The sequence below is a fragment of the Serinus canaria genome, chromosome 2 (genome assembly GCF_022539315.1).
Source record: "Serinus canaria isolate serCan28SL12 chromosome 2, serCan2020, whole genome shotgun sequence".
In the NCBI taxonomy this organism is placed as follows: Eukaryota; Metazoa; Chordata; class Aves; order Passeriformes; family Fringillidae; genus Serinus; species Serinus canaria.
The window spans coordinates 118,511,217-118,529,623 of NC_066315.1; the positions used below are offsets into that span (position 1 = coordinate 118,511,217).

The 18,407-nt window shown below is 40.2% G+C and overlaps 1 protein-coding gene across 1 annotated transcript in view; it reads right to left on the minus strand.

Annotated features, from left to right (window-relative positions):
• Positions 1-1,384: 1,384 nt before the first annotated feature.
• SLCO5A1 (solute carrier organic anion transporter family member 5A1) overlaps positions 1,385-18,407 on the minus strand; it is a 72,890-nt gene continuing 55,867 nt past the window's right edge. Inside the window, exons 6-9 of the mRNA XM_030227706.2 lie at positions 16,144-16,303; positions 12,318-12,559; positions 10,688-10,752; positions 1,385-9,503 (exon numbers count right to left, since the gene is read on the minus strand). Coding sequence (XP_030083566.2) covers positions 9,058-9,503; positions 10,688-10,752; positions 12,318-12,559; positions 16,144-16,303 — 913 coding nt within the window. The 3' untranslated portion in view covers positions 1,385-9,057. The remainder of the gene's footprint in view (positions 9,504-10,687; positions 10,753-12,317; positions 12,560-16,143; positions 16,304-18,407) is intronic.

An 18,407-nucleotide genomic window follows, 5' to 3' on the forward strand; every position in this document is an offset into this window, starting at 1 on the left:
CTTTTACACAGTCCTGGGACTCTGCTGCTCCTGCAGACATGAAGTTACAGGTGATGTTTGTGGGGATCAGGAAAGTGGATGAATCCAAGTGTTCAAAAAGCAGTCACTGCAATGTCAGATAGAGCCCTGGGAGAAGTCTGCCCTGAAAGCACACTAGCAAGCACAGGGTATATCTCAAAGCAGCTTTTTGTGATCTGCAGAGCAGTAGAGATGTGCCTATTCAGAAAGTCACAGTTCATGACTTTCTGAAGGGCTCCTGGAGATGGACAGAAGAACTGGCACATCTTTGGGAGGTAGCAATGTTATGCAAAAAGCTCTCTCTGGACTTTAAGATAAGGCAACCAGTATTGCCCTCACATCCTTGGACAGTGTGAGGCACTTCCTGAGACCCCCTAGCAACTGAGAGCACTGCAGAAGAGCAAAGATGTGTAGTGCTTCAGTTCCAGAACCCGACAGAGAATCACAGAGTGGCTTGGGTCAGAAGCAGCCTTAAAAATCATCTGGTTCCAACCCCCACCATGGGCAAGGACTGACTCAGAGCTGTTACCAGTAGGTGAATCCTGGTGTTACTGAGGTAAATGCACACTAGCGGCTTTGCAAAAAACAAAGAAACAAACAAACATTTGGATCAGAGCATTATTCTGGAGTTCAGTCACCTGTAGGTTTTTGTGAGAGTTGAGGGAAGGTATTTTAGAGGGTAGGCCTGAGCACAGACCACCTCCACTCTCTCAGCCAAAATCCCTTGAGATGCCTGCCGCTGTCTACACTGCAGTCACACAAGCACAGTTAGAGGGGTCTGTGTAAAACAGTCATGGCTGAGAACCCAGGTGGCACAACAGCCTTGTCCAAGGAAGATCTGCCCAGGATTAGACTTGAGCCCTGAGCATCCGTGAGTGCCTGGGTACATGTGATGTTCTAACAAACTTCTTCCTTTAGTTTCAGCAAAGCCCAACCCTGTTTGTGCGCTCTGGCATCACTTTTCAATGCGAACCGATGTGCAGTACACAGGGTACAAGCCAGAGAGTAATTCCAGGAATGATGTGTCACACTGAGGGGATGCAGTGCCAGCCTGAAGCGCCGGGAGCGTGTCCCCGGCCGCTCGGGCAGCAGGTGTCAGTGCAGAGCCGCGCCACCAGCGCCTCTCCCGGAGCCCGTGCCCCTCCCGGGCTGCCGGCACTGCCAGGGGGATGCACCTGATCACTCCACCGGCAACAGCACCTGGGATCAGCTACAAATCTAATTTCGTCCACTCCGTTTAACAGCTCTGGTCTTGGACACTGGTAACGTGCAGGGAGATCTGAAAGAGTATTTTTTGTGTATTGGAAATGAAAACATGCAAGTCTTACTTTGAAATCAGAGAGGATCTGGACCCAATCAACACACATGATATCCTATTTTTTATTTCCAAGTATCAAGTATTCAAGAGTTTGTTTTGTAAACACATGTTTACAACAGATGCTGACAGTAGGTTTCATTAAATCATGGGTTATATAACTTTAAAATTACTCTAAGCTCTGATGAGAAATAAATATAAATTTAAAAAAAAAAAAAAACCAAAAACATACAGGAGCCTAAAGTATGCAAAAATACCCAGCATAAACCAATTCTCTTTTTACCACAGCACAGCACCCACACACTCATACCATCAGACATACTCTACAAATTTCCTTAATACTCTACACATTTGCTTAATAATGAGTTTTTTTAAAAACTAAACAGTTACAGGCAGTGTGCCCACTCCATGCTCCTACAATATTACCCAGACTGTTGCTGTTCTGCACAAATCACTTGGTAGAGGTATGCACTGCAGCCAGGGGCCAAACTCCCATGTGATCAGCTGGTAAAAAGAGCAGCTCGTCTTTCAGAAAAGCCTCCACTCAACTGTGGATCTCACTGACAAAAAATTTTCTTCTTTTTTTACTAAAACTCAGCTTTGGATCATTTTGTACATATTTTTTTGCTTTGTTTGGAAATTTCCCTCCAGGTTTTCAAATATGGAGTTTGCTACAGAGGCAAATTTTCTGGCCTGTTGGTCGGAAGTGTGATCAGTGCTATTAGTGCTTTCAGTGCTATTTGGAATACAGACACCTGCCCTGCATGAGCAGATCAGGCACAGTAAGACAAAAACAATACGGTTCTGAATTCAAAAGGGAAATTTTGTCTTCAAGATTTTAAAACCAAACCCCCACTTTGTAAATCATAGCTCACTTTAAAGTCAACCAGATTCGGCCTTTTTCCATTCCTAGAGATAGAAATTGCTCTTATTCTACCCCTCTCTTTCTGGTATTCCATGAAAGAACATTCATATTTCAGATTTCAATCCTCATTTTAATTCAAACACTTGCTAATATTGCTCAGTTAAGTGGTTCCAGAATTTAGCCCAGTGTTTCTTATCATTACTACAGAATTTATTTTTAGCCCCTGCTTAAGCAAAGCAACTAAATAAAGTAACATGCTACAGCAGGCTGAATACATTCTACATGAGACTTCTGTGGTCTGTGTAGCTTTTACTTTACCTAGTAGTGCTGGGCCAAATCCTACAGAGACTCCTGAAATTGCTTAGCCACAGAAGAGCTAGGTAGGAATTGGCCCACCAGGAATTACAAACACTGCCTTTGTTGGAGCAGTCCAGACTTTAGGAACACAAACACACGCAGTTGCATCACTGACATGCCTTGAATATGTCATTTAAGTCATAGTGAATACATTGTAAAATACTTCAGTACCTATTAGCACCACAGTGTTGTTTAGTCTTTTGTCCAGAGATTATCAAGCTGTCTCACCCTTCCTCAAGGTGAACAACATTCTGGATGCTTTTTGTAGCCCTTCATGAATTCCACAGCTTTTCACCTATTCTATATAATGAAGAAAACACTGTTACAGGATAACATTGTGACAACTGGTTTGAGATTGGAAAAATAAAAAAATACAATACACACAATGGATAATGCAATAATTAGAAGAGTAGAATGGAACCTGGATAAATAAGCATCTATTCTGTAACACTTGAAGCCAAGAAAACTTTGGAGCTACTGTGAAATTGCAGAGCTACATCTGTGTTTAACAGGCTGTATTAACAAAAAAGATAGCTGAGCTGAAGGACTGGAGGGTGACTGCTGAAATTATGAACTGTAGTTATTAACTGCAGTTTAATCCAACAAATATGGCCACAGGACATGGGTAGCGTTAACCTTCCTCCTTCATTTCTGCAATAAATTATGAGGAAAATATAGGAAAAATTTCCTTCCTGAGGATCAGGCAGGCTTTCAAACCTTTGGCCACAAAGTAACGTGTATTAGTGATATGCAGTGTAAAGGAGACAAACCCCATGAACCCAGCCATATCCTGTCCTCACACTGAAGGCCCCACATCTCTACTCTGTGACAATGCTTACATGCAATCTTTTTGAATTGTTATTTGTCAAACAACATGTTAAAAGAAAAAAAAGAAGAAAGCCCTAATTCCCTACCAAAGAATAAATCTCCCACCGTGATGTTGACTGTCCATTTTGTAAGCACTCTGAAGTGATGAAAACGCCCAAAGAATCAAGTCCAGTATGTGAAGAACCTGAAATGTATTGATTCCAGGTGTAATCTATAAGTAGCAAGCACTCTGTCCAAAGCAATGTCAATGCAGGTTGCAGTCCTGGTAAATCTCTGTTACCAGCTGCTTTAAGCCCCTGGAAAACAACCACAGCTGGATGGCTTCAGCTGGGGGAACCCAGATTCTGAAGCATGCACCATGGCATCTCCTAAGCCATTGTAAAAGACACATTACTGAGAAAACAGAAAAAGATAAACTTGTTTACGAAGTTTTTTGTCTTCAATCTCCAAAATCAGTAGTAATAACCAGTGAATAGAGTATAAAAGCTAAACAAGCTTGATATTCCCTACTTCACACACACTTGCTAAAGCACCAGCTCGTTAACTTCCAACACAAGGTATGGCCTAGTTCTTCAGCCTCAACAATGGACTGGTGAGGCCAAGAATCTGGCTCCAAAACAGCACTAAGACACTTTGGACCTATTTATCATCAGTTTTATGTCAATATAACACCATGAAGAGCTGTGGTATCACCTGCACAGAAAAGCGTAGTAAGGCAGCAATTATTCAGGCATTTTGGGGGGAAAACCTGCAAGAGCAGTGCAGAAGGTGCTGACCCCTGTCCCAGAAATGCTCTCTGAAGTTCCCCTGAGCAGGCAGCGCTCTGCTCCGTTTGTGCGGGATACTGACAATTTCTCATCTGAACCTCTAGGTCTGAGTTCTGTGAAAGGGCACAGCTGGAGTCTACAGCATTACTTGAGCAATTTCATTGGCTCTAAGGTCAGAAGGATGCCTTTACTTATAACACACAGGTTTTCAGACAGAAATTCATAAAATAAGTGAGTGGCAGGAAGAGTAAGAATGAATCTTAGACCATTTCCACTAAATATTTTGAATTTGAATTCTATTTGAAAATGACAGCCTTTTCTATTTGAAAATGAATCCTCCATTGCTGGATATGTAAGCAGCCACACCTGAATGCCATGGGAGAGTGCTCAAGTGCTACTTTGTGCCATTCTGGTTACAATTATCACTGAATCCATGGGGGAAACACTCAGCATAGAAATACTCTTTGGATAAATGAATTTCTTTTTGAATGCAGACAGGATTTATGCAGTCCCATACTTAAAAATGTGCATTATTTTCAAGCACATGATAATACATTATTTTTATAAATGTATATATTATATATAAATTTATAAATTTACCCTCATATTATGTCTTCTGCTGGATCAGAGCCATAATGAATGAATAGCTAATACTACAAATTAATAAGGAATACAAATAAACCCCATATTTTGGAAAACAGTATATTAATTTAGGACCTTTTGAATGTACTTTTCTAATACTCAGTAGCAGATTTGTGCCTCCACTTACACAACAGTAAGTTCTGAAGAACTACATGCACTTTTAAAGATATACAGGCTGGCCAAAGAACTGAAATTTTCCGAATAAATACAAATTGTACCAAAATATTAAAAGGTTCTTGCAGCTGCTCACACTGTACTGACAAGCTATAAAATGTCCTTGGTTCCAAATTATACTGTATTTTATCCAGTATGCTCAAGGAGGAGGACTAAAACCAGAGGGCTTTTGACTAAAACTGGAAACATGGACAGTCCCACTCTCCAGATTACTTCAGCCCTGCAAAGATCTACAAATTATTTCCTGAGGGTGCTGCATTCATAAGCACCTAAGGCCATGGCTGCATCCATTCTGAAGTTTTCTCCTTTTTGAGGAAACAAGGGTGAATGGGAGGCTAAGCAAGGACAATTAACCTGTTCACTCAAGTCCATGTATTTGGGCTACTCCTCCTCTCATGTTCCTCACACTAAATCAGGACTAAGTGGTGGAAGAGGGATTAAGTCTGTCCCTATGATGGCATGGTGGCACTTTGACCATCACCAGATGTTGCTCCATATTATCACTGGCTCGTAAGCTGCAGGCAGGTGACTTGGGTTTGCTACCAATAGCAGGCTGTGGGTGAGCACGACACCTGCTTCACCTTTCCTTGTATTCACTGCCAGCAAACCTTTTGTGTTCAGGGACAAGGAGGGAAGGTGGAAAAAACTACAACTTACTGGAATTTTATGTACTGAGAGGATCTCTCAGTAGGAAGGCAGCATGGGCCCCTTCACCAGATGACAGGCAAAGCTCTTTTTTAGTTCCTGTGAAGTTGCATCACGTGTCAAACACAAATACTGCAAGGGGTGCACTCAGGTCTGGAGATGCTGCTTCCTCCAGCAGTGGCAGCCTCAGAGCACAATGTTTGGTCAGCAGGTCACAGTCCATACACCAGTCAATGGCAATGCTGGAATTGACATTTCCAGGAAGGGAATGTGTTTCCCCTGCATATCCTTATTGGCTTAGTTTAGACTGTTACAGATTACTCACGAGAAACCCTCTTTCAGGAATCAATCAAAAATTGGCCAGTGTTTGGGTTTTCTTTCTTTCAGAGGGCACTGACTTAACTGATTTTATAGAAATTTAATTGCATTGCCAAGATTATCTTTATCCAAAACCAGGGAAAAAATTGTTTGAAAAGTAAGGAATTACATTTTGTTTTGCATATAATACTTAAAGAAAAATTAAAATTTATTTTCTGATTAAAAATTTAAATTGAAAGTATGTAAAGAAGGCTTTTTTAGTATTTCAAAAGTTAACATCTTTCTTTCTACATTCCACTTTTTCAATCATTTAGGAAATATGAATGTCCTTGCAAGTCGAAGGGTCAGGATATCCTAAAAAATAGATGGTTTCCATTGCAACAAGCTCTGAAATCCCTTGAAAGCTCAGAAACAGCAGCAGCTGCAGAAGTGTCACTTTTATCACTCTCATTCCTTGGCATCAGTGCCATTAGTTCCTGACAATCCTAATCTGCTCTTCCTTGGTTTTTGTATGGAACTGAAGCACACAAGGCATGAAATACAGGACAGATGATTAATCTTCAGTCTTTTACAATTCCCTAAAGGCTCTGTTCCCGAGGTATTTGAAAAGATTGTCACTCTTCACTTCTCCCTGTGACAATTAAAATGGGGAAGTGATAAAAATGGATGAGGGCTAGGCTAAAATTACACTCTGTCATACTACTTTGCCAATTTTTGCCGTGGTATAAAATTCTTGGTGCAAAGCATTTGAGACTGAAGCAAAAGGAAACATTTTTATCATCTATTCCAATCTCCTATAGCAAATATATATATGTGTGTGTGTGTATATATATATATATATATATATATATATATATATATATATATATATACACACACACACCAAACACCTCGGAGCCAAGGAAATTAAATTATTTCTCAGGACAAGAAGTGTAGAAGCCAATTATCTCAGGAAGTGTGTATTAACTGAGGAACACACTGTATCCAGTAGCTGCATAAAAGGAAAAGACATTCTCAGGCTTAACCCAAAAAAGGCTGTTAATATGGACAGAATAGTAGGAAGAGGTCAAAACAATATTCCTCTATGTTTGGGGTAAAAGAATTGGAGTTTTCAGACAGGAAGAGGAAGAATTGTTACAAGCTACATAAATGGACTGACACATTCTGAAATAAGCAGCCCCATGGGTAGTCCCATGTGCTGGTCAAGAAAATCCAGGTGATGACAAAAGGCAGTTGGCAAAGGCAGAGAGGGAAATCTCCTCTTCCCAGGACAACTCAATGGATGCCAAGGAGAATACTGCCTCTATTTTCAAGGACTTGGTTCCAAGTAATGTTTGATCAATATACAGTTCTAAATTGAAAAATTAAATCAGGAATAACTGTTCAAAAATATGCAGAAGCTCTGCTCTTTCCTGTTTATTTTCACACAAGTTCTCTACTCAGCAAAATGCAAACCAGACTATCACTGAGTCGTCTTAAAAGACTGCTTTTTCATTTCCTACACTTCTAAGACTTCCCCTGCAGGGCACAATACAGCCTTGACTTCCCCATGTCCAACTGATATAATTTTCTGCCCTTTGAGACATCATTAGCACCTCATGAGCACGGCACTACAAAGCCTCCAGAGCAAGAAATGAAATGCTAAGCACATTTGATTAGAAAGTTTCAGCATCTCCCAGGGAGAGAACACACTCAGCAATTTGGAATAAACAAAGGCCACATCATGTCCTGTGAGTCCACACTCGCTGATAATTTCTATTCTTAGCTCTTCACCCGGAGGGCCGAAGGAGAGACAAACTCACCCTTTGCCTTCACAGGAGCTTTCAGTGAAGCTGAGAAAAGGAAAGGCAGACGTGTGGGACACACCATACAACCAGGACCTGTCCCACCAGCCCACCCAGCAGTGGGCAGCTGGAGAGGCAGAGAATAAGAAGGTCTGAGCCGGCCTCCCTTCCCAGCTGCCCTGGGTGTCAGGGTGCTCAGTGCCTCGCAGTGCCAGGAGTGCAGGCAGAGCCTCCCAGCTGGCACCACGGTGGGCAGGCTGCTTGCAGCCCCCTCTGCTCACTCCTGCAGCCTGAACTGTGCTGCCACTGGCTGTGAGGGACCTGCCAGGTCCCAGACACCAGACAAGGTCATCAGCTCTCCCTCAGGACTTTCCCACTGAAGCTGAACTAGACTGGCATGCAATTCTGAAGGACAGCCAAACTTCCTATCGAGATATAACCAGCTGTTTTCTTCTTCAGGAAAATTGGATTTGGTGCTAGTAACAGCCACCCAAATAACACTGCAGAAATATGCACATATCTGCTCTGGTAGATGTGTATGATTCCTACATGTTAATGTTACTATAAACCAATACTGAAGTTTTTTACTTCAAGCATTACAGTATCCTATATACTTTGTGAAGAATGACTACATCCCATCAGGTGAAAATTAATGCACATTTTGACAGAATAAAGATGTTACAACGCAACATTTGCAAACGTTACCTGATGCTCAACTCTTGTATGGCTTGACATGTTATTAACAGTACTTTAAACCTTATGTTATGTTTTAATTTAATGATTACGCCTGAAAATAGCCCCTTTCAAATTCAGTTGCAGTAATGTCTTTAAAAGCAAGCTTTAAACTTAATTTGCTGCACATACAAATATCCAAATAAGTTGCATAGTTTAAATAAGTTCAGTTGTGCTTTGTAGCAGAACTCACAGTAATCACTCATCTCTTAAAAATATAATTTGCAGATACAAAGTTGACAATACATTTAAGCATTTTTGTGAGTCTAGACATCAACAATATGAGTTTTTGTCACTCCTCCACTGACTTCTGCTGTTCGTAACACCTCAACTTTACAATGATATTAGATCAGAGCATGGACATTTAATGGACACATCTGAAATAATTACAAACACAATTTTTAAAACTCCATTGTCGGGAGGGGAGAAATAAGAACTCAGGTTGGTTTGAGGTATCCAGCCCTCAGGAACATATTATGGTTGTTTGCATCAAGCTTTGTTGGTTTTATCACATGTTACATTTAGATTAAAAATAGAAGGCACAGGTGTTTTACAAGGCGCCGTAACTAAGTCAACCAACAAAACTAAATATTACATTACCAAGCCAGGGGTCTATATCTCAACAGTGACTTCTTCCAATGCATTTTCATTTGAGGAATTTATTGCTTCTGAAAAAGGGCCAGGGTAGGTCTGTGCTAAGCAGTTCATTCCTTGTGCCACACTCATGTCTCCTTGGGAACTGAAGGTAGGGCAGGATCTAGTCCGTGCATAGTTTTGTTGGGGTCCAGCTTGTCCAACCATCTCACTCACAGTGTTCACCGGTGAAGCCCTCAAACTCTGTCTCAGCAGTTGTTCTTCTTTACACTTTAGGGAATACCAGGCCAGGAAAATAAAAAAGAATCCCACGAACTTGAGAGCAGCTGCCAACCCGAAGTAGACAAAGCGAAACGAGGTGACATCGTATTCCCAACAAGATCCTTGTACGCCACAATCCTGTTGCCAAAGCATGCACGTGGTGTCAATAACAGCCCCAAAATAAATTGGAGTGGGAATGTAAGCTGAAATAAAAATAGCAAGAGAAATAATATGTGTTAGCATATTGTGGAAAAATTCTAAAGAAACTATATGCCCCAGCCAAAGACTGTAGGCTGAATATTTTTGAGATTTCTACACGGCTGCTCTCACAAGAAATGTAAAACATGGAAAAATTCCCAGCAGTACTATTTATCCTGCACATGAGAACTACCACAAATGGGAGAGAACTGAAAGAAGCCAATGCAGCAGCACCTTAACAACAGGTACTTCAATCTGCTGTCTCCAGACAGCTCTTCTTGAGCTGTCCCCCCAAAAAAAATCCGATTTTGTTCTCAAGTAGAAAGAAGGTGAAATACATTATCTCCATAGCATTACCTGCTGAACATCCTTTGCCCATGAGCTGGGAAAGGTGCTGGGTTTAGATTAAGGTGAAAAAGCACTGAAGATCACAAAATGTTTTTGAAGATAGATGTAAGGGGTAAGACCATTAAGATTATAAATTTCCTTTTGAATACACCTTCCCAAGAAACAGACTTTAACTTCTAAGGGAGCTAAAAATGCAGCCAGTCCAATGAATGCTCCTGCTTTCTCCAGAAATACAACATTTTTAAGATGAGATTGAAACATCCTTCCTCAAACAAAACTTGAAGATGAAGCTTTATTGGCTTCTCTTGTTCTCTTAGAATAGACCTTGCTTGCTCTAGTCATGTATTTCATAGTGGCTGAACACCTGGAGTGTTCTTTATGGGCAGGATTTTAGAAATTCAAGAGCTTGAAAGAGAATGCTTTGAAAATAAAGACTTTTAACATCTACCCATTTTTGCTTTGAAACACTTGAAAGACATTAAGAAACAAATACTTATTTTAAAAATTAGAAAAACTATTGTTATTGCTGAAAGCAACAGAATTCTGTTTTTGAAAGCTAAAAAATCCTTATAAAAATATTTAGTAACTATTAATTTTAAATTCAATTTGAAACAGTAAAAATTTATCTTTTTGTGAAATTATGTTGTTCTAGAAAGTCAGTAACCAAAAAAAGTAAATTAAACACATTTTCAGATGCAATCTTTTCAAAAGTTATTAATTTTAGGTTTCTAATACAGTTAGCCAAGCAATTAGTTGCAGATTTATGGCACTGAAATACTTTTATGGTGCATTTAAGCTGAACATGGCCTTTAGGGAAATGCTGAGCTACTGCTGGACTTACCAAGAGTTCTCAATAAAACAAACTGCATTCCAAGTGCAAAGGGCCGCTCCCCATCTTCCACAGACCTAGCAGGTGAACAGAAAACTCCAGTGAAGGAATAGTCATAACCCATCACCATCCTGGTATGTTTTGGCTCCACCTCATGGCTTTTTTCTCAGCTACAGAAAATCTTTGTCTAAATTTCCTGTCTTTAGCTTCTACTATCATTAACTCCTACTGCTAGGAAAAAATACAGCCAGCCCCTCCTGGACCGGTTTAATCAAAATCTCAGTTATGCCTTTTGACCTTTTTTTACCTGTATAAGGCCTGAAGAATTTGATCCAAACACATTAAGGAAATTCAGAGAATCCACACAAAATGTTTATGGCTTGTCATGATAACTTTCTATTATTTCATTAGTATTAATTTATTTTTCTTAATATTTTTGAGGTAAATTAGAATTAATAGATAACTAAATCATTGAAGGCTGGACTCAGTTTCTGAATTTAACAAATCTTCGTGTAGCATAAACACTTTGGAGTTACTTTATAAAAAGTACCACTACAGTCTCTTTAAATATATTTTCAATTCAAGTAATACAAGATTCCTTCCAGTGGTTTCAAAGGAAAATTGTCAAGCTTACAAAGTCTAAATAACAAACAAAATTCCACACTGCATCTACAGTTTTAGTAAGCCACAAATTACTTACTGATTTTAAAATATTTTAAATTTTTAACCTAAAGGTCTTAAGATAGACAGCTTCTAATGACATTGAAATACACCATAAAACTACACAAAAAGTCTGCAGTCAAAGTGATACAGCTGTGAAACAGTTTTGAAGTCAAAAAACTGAGAAATTGGAGAACCAACTCGGGCCACAGACCTTTGGCCAATGCACAAAGCACAGTATGTGGCTTGGGACAGCAGGTGTCATTGTCCATGGATGTGAGCCCCCATTTTTTGTACTGAGCACTACAAAATCCTGTTGGAGATGTCCCTTATGTACCTCACTACTGTGAAGTTCGCTGCAATACTGATCTTCATTTGTCTTTGCTAATTGCAATGCAAGGGCAGTTGTTTTTTATTACTATTATTTTACATGTGGGAAATCCAGAGACAGAAGGAATAAAATCAGAAGTCTCTGAATTATAATAGTGCTGTGCACACAATAGCAGAGGTAAGGCTGTGCAGCTGGAATTCTGATATGCCCAGCCCTGAGTGCCTGGGTGACCCTTACAACAGTGACCCCTACAACCCTTCTGTGGATTCTTTGAAAAGCCAGCTGGAAGGCAAAATTCCTCAATGTGAGAAAAGGATAATTTTAAATACTAACTTTTTTCATTTGCATTTGAAAACCCAAACCATTGCTCTAAGAAGTCTGAAAATTTTCCAGGAGTAATCATTTTCTTCCACCACGTTTTGCTTGTTTTCTCTTCATAGCACCTGGAATTTACTGCACACTTCATGTCCGAAAGCAGATTATCATATTACATATTCTAACTACAAACAGATTTCACCCTATCCCTGTCATCCCTTCGCTTTTTAAGACTACACAAGGATTCTATTCACTTTTTCAGGATACATAAGCTTCACAAGCACTGGTGATAGCAGGAATGGCAAAAATACTTAGGAAACATCTCCGAGTACTCACCTGAGTGTCACTATGACTGCTGATGGCTGGGCACATGCTGTTATAAGGGTTACAATGAAGAGAAAGATGAGGAATGGGATGAGCGTGTTGCAGGTTCGGTCACACTTCCCAGACACAGCGTAGCCATTCTCATTCAGGTAGGTTTTGACAATCACCAGCCGGAGCTGACTGCGCTGGCCCACGGTCGGCGGAGTGATCACCTGGCGACTCTGCACACAGGCACATTCTGTGTAATTTCTGACCTGGGAGAGCAAAAAAGAACACTTCCATGTGAAAAATATGTGTAAGAAAGACATTGCAAAGAGATATTGTACAACAGTCCTGTGGTACTTCTCAGCTGAGAATCTTCTGCCTTGAGCATCATTACCCCAAGCACGAGCAAAGTTACATCTCCAAGTAAATTTTAAAGCTGGCCAGGACTCTCTGTGATGAGGTTGCCTTTCCATTGCTTTATTTAGTCTGAGTTTTAAAAAAATCTAGAATATATTTGGGAAATATTGACACAATCACTTCTGACAGGGAGGCTGCAGAAAAATATTGTTTCTATTGTACCACAAAAAAAAGTGAGGAAATGCTCTTCAGTCAGCAGTGAAAATGCTATATTCTGAAATTTAACAAGCTGCTGACTTTCCTATTAAGGCAGTGTCTTCTGCCACATTAATGGAAGGCTATCCAGATCTGGCCAAAGAGCAACAAGCTGCACTTTATGCTTGAAGCTCAGGATCTTCAACCTGGATGTGGGCATAGATCAGGCCAGGAGCAAAAACAGAGAATAAAGGGAAAGCAGAGACTAAAAGAGTGAGACTAGAGGACTCACTGAGAGATTCCTGAATGGACAAAGAGAAGGAAATTAAAATGAAGAGACTGAATAAAGAAGTGGCATTTCACAGGCAAACAGGACTGTGATCTGAACAAGGGGAGGAAGAACTAGATCAAAAATAGCCTTCTTTCACCTTTATGCCACCTATGTTTTCATCTGATGTATGGCAAAGGGGTGTGCAGCAGACCAGTATATTACAGTGCTACAGAAGAAACTGGCCAGGACATATGTGATGTTACAGGAATGAGCTTAATGTTTCAATTTTTGCATTCATCAAACCTTGGACTACACAGGCACAGAAGTTACAAAATTGTCTTAAGATAGTGAATTTAAGCACTTAGACATCAAGACATATTGAAATCATGGCAATTTGTCAATTTTAATGTACACCTTTATATGCATCCATGCCATCATGTAGCCTCACATTTTTTCCGCATGAGATTTAGCTGAACATCTTAATAATGCATCTATTTATCCAATATTTTACCTCCTATTTTCAGATGTGACTTCAGGTATTTTTTTTTCCTCAGACTGAGAATATTCCACTACAAAGATGGAAGGACTCATATTTCATTTGGATTTTCTGTAACTCACTGTTATAGCTTAACTCTTTCAAAAAGGAGTCATCTTCAAAACAGTTATGAAGCATCGATGTTATCTCTATTTTGTAATTAAGTAACTGAACTGGGTCAAAGATTTCACACACATGGGTGACTAATTTGAAACAACTGGAATCCTTTTTTTCAGAACATTTTCCATTATACCCAACAAAATATATTCTAAATGTAAACTTTCATGCCTTCAAATACAGATTTAGGCAGCCCACCTACAAGTGACACTTTTGTTTGTTGCTCCTGTTCATCATCCAGAACATGAAGAATACAAGACTAATGACCAATGGGGAGAAGTTCTGCTTAACTGACTTGCCCAACATCACTTAGAAACAAAGCAAATGACAGATTCGGGTTTCCAAAGGCAGCACTCCACTCTAACATCACACAAGTACCTCACCCTAAATTCTTTCTTGCTTCCAAATGCAAATGCCAAACAGGAATCCCACAGAAATTAGACCACTTTACCACACAATCTTTATTCATCCCCAGCGAAACTAAGTCTGTGTATTAAATGAAACTGACATAGCATGACAGAAATATTAAGAGTATAGGAATATATATATATATATATATATAAAACAGGTATGAACTGTACAATGGTATCCTTTCCTCTTAGTTTGAACTTTTAAATGGTTAATTTTGAAAACACTCTACGTTATTAACTTAAATCCAAATATTATATTTTAGAAACATTTTGTGTTATGCACTAACTTACATTTTTTTTGTATTTAAAAGCACCCTACAAAAAAGGATTATTTAATCAAAAAAAGTTCCTTTTCCGAGCAATATCAGCTCTATTCTATTCACCATTAGCTACTGAGTTAAAACTTCAGACCATGAAGCATCTTTTCTTAAATCATAAGATGCAATGATATCATGTTTCACAATCTGTAGAGCACACACTCCCACAGTGTTTCCCTACTAAATAAATTAATAGTGCTGGTTCAATATCAGATGAAATGCAACTAAGACCAAGCCTGTCTCAGCCCAGGAAAGTGCAAATTAGATTATATAGACACTGCAATTTAACCACAGGCTCACACTGCAGGCTTTTCCAACTGATCAAAACAATTTTCTACTAAAAACCAGCAAGATAATCTAAAAAAAAAAAAAAAAGGGAAACTAATGTGTTCTCAGTGACACTAATATATGAACATGCTTTTTCAGACCATTATCCAGGTGACCTGTGAAAATACAGTGCTGAACCTAACATCCTCCTGCTTCACAGGCTGGCTCACGACTGTTAATCAGGAGACTGATACTTTTTAAGTAAGCTTTCTGGAAAGCACAATCAAGTCCTAAGAAAACCAATGTTTACATAACTTCTTGTCTTTCTTAATTACCCCTTTTTAAAGGACAGAAGAATTAAGAGTTAATTTTTAAGGAAACTAATATGACCATAATACTGTGTTGATACTTAAGTCAGATTCTACTTTTCAACTGTCTTCTTGTGCTCAGTCCTGGAAACTTCCATGGTTTCCAGGCCACTGAAAATTTCCATGGTTTGGTTTTACCAGCAGGATGTCCTTCTCCAGTTCAGCATAACTAGAATGCTGGGTTGTAACAAGCAATGTATTTCCAAGAAAGGAAGTGGATTATTAACATCTTTTTAAGTTCTTGTTACTTGAGTTTGATGACAACCTTCATTTAGCCTGGAAGAGGTTTAGAAAAAGGCCGTGGGACTGGTAGAACTGTTTTACAAGAGCAGAATACATGGGCAGTCTTTACCTAGCCAGGCAAACCACAGACCTATCAGTGCACTGCTGCAGGTGCAAGAGCTACTTGGACAAAATGATGAGGCTGACACAAACACCAATGACTTTAAACAAATTCTAACTAAATTTAAACATGAGTTTAAAACACTTCCAACTACCTGAAGAGTTAAGGTCTTCCTTCAGTTCAGAGAGGGAGTCACAAAAAGCCCCAAACTGCTCTAAAAGGTAAGACTGAGCTTGAAGAAAGACAGTTTGACATGGCTGCCTATGTTGGCAGAGAGCTGAGTTAGATGACACTGACCCAAGGTACCCTCTGCAAGCCCTGCAGGAACAGCAGGCATGCAGGTCACTGCAACCAAGGTCTTTGGGGTCTGTACAGGAAACACCAGCCCTTCCTATCCCATGGCATTTGCACTCACTCAGCTGGAGGATTCACTTAGTACAAATGAACTCGTGCCTCTAACTGGTGTATAACTAAAGGAAGTGGGTTGGCACCATGCAAGAAAAGCACTGCCTGTCTTTCAAATCATGGAAAGGCTCAGAGATGGACAAGTCACCTGCAGAAAACTTCTCTGAAGCTCAGAGGAGGGATGCTTGAGCTAGGAGAAGTCTTCAATCTGCACAGGTCCCAAGGGGCTACTCAGGGGTTGTGTGTGGGTGGTGGATGAAGCACTTACCCCTGTGCTGTGGTTTCCACTACTGATGCAGCCAGCTAGGCAAGGATTAAAATATGTTATTCCATCTGATCCACAGACAGGCTCGTACTCATGAATCTTACATCCACAGTTAACATTACAGCTTCCAGTCAGATTCCTGTGGGCCATGGCAAGAGTGGGACTGAAGAAAGGAAAAAGAACATGCTAGTAGAGCACGCACAGATATCCATATTCTCCTGTACAGAGGGAGCAAACATCCTACTCATTAGCTTTGGAACTGAGAGTTGATTGTTAGACAAAGACTGCGTTACCTCGAGGTTATGTATGTGACTTAAACATATAGAAGAAAAATACAGAAGAACACCCATGTCATCCCTGCAATCAACTAAAAACACAATAAAAGAAATAATACCAAAGTTTAAAATTTGTATGATATTTGGCTAGGTGTATTTTTCCCCTGCTGATTTTTGTCCTCTATGAAGTAAGACTTTATATGTCTATTCTAAGCTGCAGTAATTTCTTGTTGATTAGTAATGAAAGATTCAGTGACAAAATGTAAGGATTCTGTGAACTAATGTGAGCTAATAGGCATCTTTTCCTACATACCAACAACTGTTCAGAAAACAATGCTTGAATGACTTATGTATTACAAATATGTGGAATTTACAGGAAGCTCTCTAAATCTGGAAGACTGGTGTGCTTTTACTATGTCTGTAAATTAATCACCACTCTGCTTCCCTAGACCATTCCCCAAAATGTGGCCAAAGCCTTATGGATTTGGACATATTTCAAATGCTTCTTTCCCATCCTTGAGTGAAGACAGCTTAAACACCTGCACCTACACGGTTCCCTAAAGCTACACAAATCTATGCTTGGTCTTTGAGAGCTCTGGCCAAAATGCAAACAGTAGCTTGAAACTTCATTTCAGCAGTCCTTGAGAATTGGTAACCATGCTAATGTCTGAGAATTACACTGGAATGCACAACCACTCCACGCTGGGCACTACAGAATAAACTGTTCTGTCTTGTTTGTTCTGTCGTTCTCTCAGAACTGCTCAATGGCCAGTGCTGTTTAAAACCACTTCAAGGACCTCTGCTCTTGAGCAGATAAGTAGACATCCAGGGAATTTCAGCACCTCCTCAGCCAGGCAGGAGCTGAACAGAGTATGGATTAGGTTTGTGGCTGCATCCTGTACACATGCTCACAGACTGCCATGGCTGCCCTCACAAGGGCTGCTGTTGGCTTGTCCTCATGTCTGTGATGTGTGGGCAAGGCCAGTGTGAAGATAAACAACTAGCAGCAGACTTACTGCATCCCAGCTACCCAAGGGACCACAAGGAATGTTCTTCTGTTCCCACCTTCTACCCCTGACTAGCCCAGAGGCTTGGCTCAGGAGCCATTCTGCACACAGCGACTGTCACCCATGCTGTGTGTCACCTCAGCTCCTGTCGTTAGTGGCACTCAGTAGCATGACTGCTGCTCACAGCATTCCACTTGACTGGTTTCCTTGTATTTTATACACCACTATTTGCTTTTGCTGAATATGTTTGTCTTCCCAGCTGTGCACTTCTGCAGACAATTAAACATTACTAAGTAGCCTTCAAATATTTATTGACTGTCTACTGATCACACAAATCAGGTTCACAAATTTAGCTCCTGCAGCTACTTTACACTTTATGGTCTAGCTGGATACTAACCAAAGCCTTTCTGAGTGTTTTGTTTCTTGCTCTATAAACAAACAAGGTACACTTTTAGAAACAAGTTGCAGCTTGAGCAGGATGTCAAATATCCAGGACTGGTAGTGGTTCTGTCACCTTCTCAGCTAGCAGCTGAAATTTGTCATATTATATCCTGCTGGATTTCAGCAAGCAGGATATAGCAACACACCATATAGCAACAGAGAGATTTTTCCAGTAATGTCTCAACAGAACTTTCTCTCCAATGGAAAAAAACACCAAATCATCAAAACATTCCTCGGGAACATACAAATTTCAGCAGCACAGTGACAAAAGCTTTTCACACCAACAGAAGAAGCAGGATTTTTGGAGTTTCATGAAATCCTAGTCAGCCTGCTGAGCTGGATGTCCCAGATGCCTGAATACTCAGCAGAAGAAGACACTCCACAACCTGCCGGGGAGACCCTTGTATTGCGCTCCTTTTGACAACAAGGCTTTGCCACACTGCACAGGACCAGGTCCAGGGACAGCCCAGACTTCCGGGAAAGGCACAGCTCTTGTTCCACCTCCAACCTCTCTCACCCTGCAGCACAAATTCTTCTGATCTCT